At 44.4% G+C, this 8,343-nt stretch overlaps 1 protein-coding gene across 1 annotated transcript; it reads right to left on the minus strand.

Moving 5' to 3' along the window:
* Window positions 1–7,734: 7,734 nt before the first annotated feature.
* LOC128126770 (uncharacterized) lies at window positions 7,735–8,115 on the minus strand. The gene is made up of 2 exons (XM_052764878.1): window positions 8,095–8,115; window positions 7,735–8,007 (listed from the first exon to the last, which is right to left on the minus strand). Exons 1-2 carry the CDS (start codon window positions 8,113–8,115, stop codon window positions 7,735–7,737), a joined length of 294 nt encoding a protein of 97 aa, XP_052620838.1.
* Between the last annotated feature and the right edge of the window lie 228 nt (window positions 8,116–8,343).

Here is an 8,343-nt window from a genome sequence, read left to right on the forward strand (position 1 = left end):
CAGCTACGACGATAGTTCTTGCATCTCAGGCGGCGCCAATCAGTATGGCGCCTTAGCAATAGGGGCCGTACCTGGCACCAGATCGATCCTGAACTCGACCTGCCTCTCCGAAGGTATCCCTGGCAACTCCTCCGGAAACACATTTGTGAACTCCCTGACTACTGGTACATCGGAGACCGAAATCTGGTCCCTCCCTCGCGTATCTACCACGTACGCTAGATAACTCATACACCCATGCTGAATGTACTGCCGAGCCCTGGCAGCTGAGCAAAAACCTGAGCCTACTCTGGTGCCCTCACCATATATAACCAGTTCTCCCCCACTTGGGGTTCAAACTACCACTCGCTGACCCTCGCAATCAATCATAGCACCGAACCTACTAAACCAATCCATGCCCACAATCACGCACACCTCCCCCATGGGAATCAGAATCAAGTCTATCTGAAAACACACTCCAAAAATCTCCAAGTCACATCCTTGATAAATTGAACAAGCAGAAACCCTGTGTTCGTTAGCGATAGACAATCGCAACGGACATTCTAACTCGCCCACAGGTGTACTGAACTCCCTAATAAAAGACTGAGACACAAAAGACTGACTCGCCCCCGAGTCAAATAAGACCAAAGCGGGCAAAGAATTCACCAAAAACGTACCTAATTACAGGTACAATAGATAAGCATATAATAGATAAATAAAATGAAGTGAGGATATAAACATACCAGCAACCACATCTGGTGCTGCTCTGGCCTCCTCTGCCGTAAGCTGGAAAGCACGGCCCTGAGCCTTCGGAGGCTCTGTCCTGTCTGGTCTCCCGTCTGTGATCCTCAAAGTAGCCGGCGCTGCAGCCTGCACCGGCTTGGCAGCAAGTAGTGGGCAGTTGGCCCTCATGTGGCCGACCTGGTTGTAGTGATAGTATAACCTCATCCCCTGAACTGTGGCAGTCTTACGACAATCCTTCGCGTAATGCCCCTCCTTGCCACATTTGTAGCACCCACTACCAGCCCGACATACCCCAGAATGACCCTTGCCACACTTCCCACAAGTGCGGCCCTGTTGACCCCGGTCCTAGCATCGGCGGTCTTAGGCCGCTTCGGCGCCGGTTGTGACAGTACCGGGGCCGACCGCTGCTCCCTCAGCTGCAGCTTAATCTCCAACTCCCACCGATTGGCGGCCTCCTGTAACTCTAGAAGAGTATCACATCGCTGGGTGGATACGAACTGTCGGATATCAGTCTTGAGAATACTCAGATAACGGGTCATCTGAGACTGCTCGGAAGCAAACTCTAGGCAGAACATCGCCCTCTCAGTGAACATACGGGTGATCTCCGTCACCGACTCTCCATCCTGCCTTAGACTTAGAAACTCATGTGCCAAACGTTCCCGCTCAACCCTTGGAATGTAACGAGCGCGGAACATATCCCTGAACTGCTCCCAAGTAACAGCAGCTCTCTGATCATCAGTGTAAGCCCCAGTTGCGAGTCTCCACTAGTCCTTGGCTCCGGACCTGAGCAGGTTAAGAGCACACTTGACCTTTTGGTCAGTAGGACACGAGCAGGTGAAGAAACACCCCTCCACATCTTAAATCTATCTCATAGTCTTGATGGGATCCTATGTCCAATCAAAAGTAGGGGGCTTCGTGTTGTCGAAGTCCCGGTACTGAAAACCCCTACTCCACCTTGGCGGTATTAATCGACCCGAACATTTCTAGCAATTCGGCCCGGAACAACGCAACAACCTCGTCATGCAGGATTGCTCGAATCCTGTCGTCCATCTCAGCCAGCCTCATTTGGCCGATCGTCCCGGGTGCTGTCAGCTCCCCCTGTCCACCCTCTCCGGATCCGGATCCTGATCCTGACCCGGATCCAGTCACAAAGCACCTAGTCATCACCATTCTGAAACACAACACAAGGTATTAGATAACTTTGTACACAACAACTAGGGACCAACCCCCAACAAAACCCTGGGAGTTGTGACTTCCTTGTCACGCATATGGGTCATGTGCTTTCAGTAGTACGGGCCCATACTACCTTCCACACCTACCCATATTTGTTCCAAGTATCACCACAACACCCTAACAGTACATATAATCACATCGAGCACTTAAGCCTTTTTCCTAAAGGAGATGCTAAACGACTCGCAATCAACGAACTTATCCCAACAACCTACCCGCTCACGAAACTTCCACCAACCCTACAGCGCTAGTGCATGCTAGCCATACATAACGCTGGACCCGATAGACTTCTGAATATTCAATTCTACCCTAAGCTCCCAATCAAACAAGAATAGAACATAAGGCTAAATCAGACATTCTCAGGCTATAAGGTCTTAATTATGTACAACAGTGATGCATACACTAAATCACTACAGTAATGATGTCAATTTCATGTAAAGGAAACCCTAGGCTAGCATGCACCACGTAATCAGGCAATTTTATCATGCAATTCCTGAATATTCCTAGCCTAGTACTAGCATGCTGTTCTAACATATCACATAATCAAATAACTATATGGTATTTTGGGGTTTGCTTACTGGCTCCGGCTGATCGTACACCCTTCATCCTCCATATTTATTTTGAAAACCAATTTCTTAAAACATTTTTGAAAAACGTTCCTTGATTTGAGACTAGATTCACACGAATGTTCCTCTAATTCACTCAAACCAAGGCTCTGATACCAACTTGTAACATCCAAAATTTCAAACCAATTTAAACTTTTAAAAACATGTCAAGTTCATCAATATATTACAACTTTGTTTTCAGAACATTGATTATCAGAGTCTTTTCCCAGAAACATGACATAATAGGAGGAGCAGTACGATCACGCCTTGGCCTTGCCGCGATCCCCTAAGGTACCTGAAATAATAAACAGAAACTGTAAGCCCGAAAGCTTAGTGAGATACCCCAAAATACCAATACACATATAGTTCACATAGCGATATCAGCATTGGCATATTATATCAATAAAACAGAACAGCATGCACTGGGTCCACAACTTTACAAGCTGGACTACCCCTGGGCCCTTAGTACGAGTCTGGAAATGCCTACCGAGCCCTCAGCTCGTATCTGGAATGCCATCGAGCCCTCAGTACGAGTCTGGAATGTCTACCAGGCCCTCAACTCGTATCTGGAATGCTCTCGAGTCCTCAGTATGAGTCTGGAATGCCTACCAGGCCCTCAACTCATATCTGGAATACTCTCGGGTTTGTTGGCTACCGCGCGGAGCAGTACAACCTCAACCCACCCCAAATAACATGTCGACATGTAACAGATATATGCAAATACAGGTAATCAATCAGTATCACAAGCAGTCCTACAGATCTACCCGACTAGCATATCAACTGGCATACATTACTAACTCAACTCAACATATCAATGACTACTAGGATATCAAATCCAATGGGCCGGCCTTGGTGCCTTAGACCCCTTAGTATAGTGAGGATAACTCACCTTGCAACGCTGACTCACAGAAATAAGCTCCAACCCTCGGGTCACTATCACGAACTCACTACCTATATTTATCACGAATTGTATACGTAAGTTTCTGATCCTTCTAGAACTATCCTCAAAAGTCAAAGGGTCAACCTGGGTCAATGGTCAAAGTCAACAGTCCATGTTGACTTGACTCGCCGAGTTCCCTCGGCTACTCGCCGAGTTTTCTTGGCTTCCGGTGCACTCGCCGAGTCATAGAGTGACTCGTCTAGTTTCCGTCATTTCTCGATTGAATTCTAAAGCCACTCGTCGGGTTTCCTAAACGAAACTCGACGGATACACGCGCATGCATAACTTTGGGGAAATTCATCCGACTCGCCGAGTTGTTCATCAACTCGCCGAGTTTCATGACGATCTTCATCGGACTCGCCGAGTTGTTCATCCAACTCATCGAGTTCACGGCTTTCTTCATCAGACTCGCCGAGTCATCCTTGTGACTCGCCGATTCCGTCCGATCCTTTTTCCATACAGACTTATTCTGAGCCATGCAGTGGCTCAATTTCGTAGATCTAGGCTTCTATAGCATACTTATCACGTAAAGTCACAAACTTTACGTACATGCATTGCTTTTAAGGCTCTAAATGCCAAATCTAAGCTCTTAATGGGGCTTTATGCCCAAGAGGGACCTCATACATGATCAATTCTGCGACTTTATGTTGCTAGAGCTTGGAGAGGGTTCCGATATGAAGTTACAACTTCAAATCCAACTCATTGTTCAACTTATCAACCCTTAAGGTCCATAGAAAACCCTAGAACTTCATAAAAAGGAAAATTCACAGAAGAGATGGTGATTTAGGATACCTCTAGAAGATGAAAACTGAGAATAGTGCTGATTTCCCCACCTTACTTGCTCCAACCTCCTCTTCCTTCAAGCCTTCTTCTTCCAAAATCTTCAAATCAAGCTTCACAGACTCACCAAAGCACACACTCGAATCAGACCTCTCAGGGACTCTCTAAGACTGTAAAGAGGCCCAAGGGAGGCTAAGGCTCCTTTAAATAGGGACACAAACCCCGAGAATTAGGGTTTCACTTGCCAGCTCTTACTCGCCGAGTCCCACTAGTGGACTCGCCGAGTCAGTCACTTAATTTGCGATCCAAGTCCGCTGCTACTCGACGAGTAGGGCAACCAACTCGTCGAGTAGGGCCAAAACCAAGAAACTATAATTAAACAATACCTGAGAATCGGGGCGTTACATGAGATGTAGTTGTCCTATCAAATCCGTTCTGCTAACGACCCTCCACTAATCAAGGAAGCGGTGGGTTAGAGTGGACACCCATTCAACTACCATTTTATAGGCAGTTTCCTTATACCCCCTTATAGACCAGCTTCGTGAATGAGGCATACTAGCGATTTGACTGACCATATTCTTATACATATATAATATTTAACTTTTAATTATAATAATATATATATATATATAAGGTGTGTTTTAAACTTTTTAAAACTTTAGGGTTTATATATAAATTTCGAAAATTAAGCCATTAATTTTAAATTTAAAATAAACCAAATAACTAGATTTAATATTTATCTATTAATTAACTTTTAATTAATTTATTAAATCTTGTAAGGATTATCTAATCATATTAAACAATTAATTTAATCCTAATCCTTATGCCTCTAAATTTCGAAAATTAGGGTAAAGGATAATTATCCAATTAATCTAATCAAGTAACAATTATCCAAAACAAGAAACCCTAAAAATACTAAGCATATTTTGAAATTCAAGAGAGGAGGCTAGGGTTTCCAAAACCCTAACCCTAATTTCGATTAGGGTTCATGGAGGCTAGGGTTTTTCAAAAACCCATTGAACCAAAAACCATAGAAATCAAAATTTTGGCCTTTTAGGGTTTAATAGCTATAAACCCTAATTTGCAATTCAACTATTATAGCAATTCAATTTAAAACAACAATGGCTCTGATACCACTGATAGGTTTTAGGTAAAACAAATAAACTAGAAAACAATTCCTAAGTTCACATGCAACCTACTTTGGATCTATGTTTTAACTATTGAACATATAACTTTGAATTGCAAAATAATAACCCTAGATGAGAGAGGCTATTTTCGAAAATAACAAACTAGGGTTTAGGAGTTACATACATTTCAATTGTTATAGCAAACAATTGACAATCCTCTTTATCTTAATCTTGATCTTCTTGGAAGCTTAGCACCACAAATGTAATGCCTCTAATGGAATCACACCCAAGAACTAGCAAGAAGGAAACTTGAAGGAGAGAGGGTAGAGGGAGTATGAAAATTCGTCCCTAGGGTTTCTTCAAAGAAGGAGTGACCAAATTTAGGAGCTGGGAGGCTCCTTATATAGCTGACGGATCTAGGGTTTAGAGAAAACCCTAATACTCCTTTGCTTGGGGCCTAAGATAATCCAAGGCCTTATCCAAGCCCCCTTGGACGAAATCCTTAGGGCTTCCCCTATAGATTTCGTCCACCTCCTTCCAAGAAGGTTCTGGAGCCTTCCACTCAACTATCTGATAATTGCGAACTAGTCCCTGCACTTTATAATTAATACTTTTAACCCCAAAATTAATTCTGATTAATTTCTGGCTAACTATTAATTAAACATAATGATTTCTAATTAATATATTAATCTTTTAACATATTAATAAGTCATCTATATTAACTTATTAATCTTATAAAAAATCAATATCTCTCATTTCATGATTTCCTTGTCCAGTTGCTAGGTTTGAGGGCAACCCAAAAGGACTGTGTTGCTATCAATTCAAGTACATACCAATTATAGTTATGGACTTAGACACCTAATCCAACACTTTCTGGGTTAAGAGGCATTAGAAGGACTAGATACGGAATATGAGCTTGTGTCTAAACCGTTTCAGACCAAAAACCATTAAGAGCATGAAACTGCGACTTACGCTGAGCGTAAATCCCAGAACGCGCCGCGTAGGGGTTGAGATCCCCGATTCTGGATAGCCAGGGTACGCCCCGCGTACTGCCCTCCGTTGACTTTCGTTGACTTATAGGTTTTGGTCAACAATTGGACAATTGGACCATTGGAGGGGTAAAATGGTCTTTTCCCCTTCTAAGAGATTATAGGAAAGGATTAGTCTAGCATTTGAGAATCGTTTTTAATTAGAGGTAAATTACTTTATGTGATTAAGTGGAGGCTAGATCAGTATTTCGAGTTCGAGACTTTCCGAGATTACCCGAGGTGAGTCTTCTCACTATACATTACCTAGAATGGTATCTATGTGCAGAACGGAGGGTCTTATGTGTATATGTATATGTTTGAGATTTATGTGCATTGTATTATATGTATGTTATGTGTTATATAGATCGGACTAGAGGGTCCAACGACTCATGAGGCCAGAGGGTCCTCAATCAGACCGGACCTGAGGGTCCAACGAGCTAGACCGAACCGGAAGGTCCAACGAGCTACGGGACTGGAGGGTCCCGCTGAGACACATTGACCAGAGGGTCTTACCGACTTATAGCCTCGAGTGGCTTATGTGCTGTATGTGGTATTTTGGGAAAACTCACTAAGCATTTGTGTTTACCGTGTTATGTGATATGTGTTTCAGGTACTAGCGAGGATCGCAGGAAGGCGCCAGCATGATTTGTACACAGTGACAGAGGATTTTGTATTTGAGATTTTGGGATATGTTTTACCGTGATAACATTTGATACACCTGAGTTTTGAGATGATTTGTATGATACATGTTATGTTTGAAAAATGAAAAATTGTTTTAAATTTTCACGTCGTTACAAGTTGGTATCAGATAGTTGGTTTGAGGGATTCGGATGCACCTTCGGGCGTATCTGAACTCAAACTGAGGATTTGAGAAAATCTTTCATAAAAGAAACAATTTTTCTAAAAAAAGAGTAAAAGATTTTGAGAAAAGCAAAACGGAGTAGTGTGTACGATCAGCCAGCGCCCAAACGGTGATTTCCCAAAAGACCCTTAGGGTGCGTTTGGTTGGCAGGAAAGGAATGGAATTCGAGGGAAAAGGATTCCAATTCCCTCAAATTCATGCGTTTGGTTGGACTTAGAGGAGGGAAAAGGATTCCTACATGAAATAAACTTTCCACCATCTGGAGGAAAGTGAATTCCTTCCAAAGTTGGATGGAAAACATTCCTTCTCATCAAGGAAAGTGACAGATTACAAAAATACTTCTTGTATTTATCAGAAAACCCACCACCACTACCACCACAATCACTGACCACCACCACCAACGCCGCTACCACCATCACCACCACCACTGCCGCCCCACCGATCACCAGCACCACCACCGACCACCGCTACCGCCACAACCACAACCACTACCACCGCTACCGCCACAACCACAACCACTACCACCGTCACCGTTGCCACCACCACCGCCACTGCCACCGACCACCACTTGCCGCCACCACCACCGCCTCCCACCTCCCACCGCTACCGCCACAACCACAACCACTACCACCGTCACCGTTGCCACCACCACCGCCACTGCCACCGACCACCACTCACCGCTATCACCATCCACCGTCACCACCACCGCCGCCTCCTACCGCAACTGCCTGCGATGCCACCACCACTACCATCATCGTCGTTACCACCGTTGTCGCTGCCACCGACCACCAACACCACCAACATCCACCACCACTGCCACCATTGTCGCTACCACCACCACTACCAATGTCATCACCCATCAACACCGCCGCCACCACCACCACCACAAATAACACTACCGCCACCACCATTACCAGTGCTACCACCATCACCGCCACCCACCATTGTCGCCGCCACCACCGCCACTACCCCCAACACCACTGTCACCACCACCGAAATTTTACTATTTGTATAATTTTCATAATGTATTTTTACATATAAGTTAGAAAAC

The sequence above is a fragment of the Lactuca sativa genome, chromosome 6 (assembly GCF_002870075.4).
Source record: "Lactuca sativa cultivar Salinas chromosome 6, Lsat_Salinas_v11, whole genome shotgun sequence".
NCBI lineage: Eukaryota > Viridiplantae > Streptophyta > Magnoliopsida > Asterales > Asteraceae > Lactuca > Lactuca sativa.

Bases quoted from the DNA above. Each gene is read 5' to 3' on its own strand.
- LOC128126770 (XM_052764878.1), bottom strand. From the start codon at position 8,115: ATGGTGGCAGTGGTGGTGGAT. The intron at 8,008-8,094 runs GTTGGTGGTGTT...CAGTTGCGGTAG, and splicing joins TGGTGGCAGTGGTGGTGGAT to GAGGCGGCGGTGGTGGTGAC.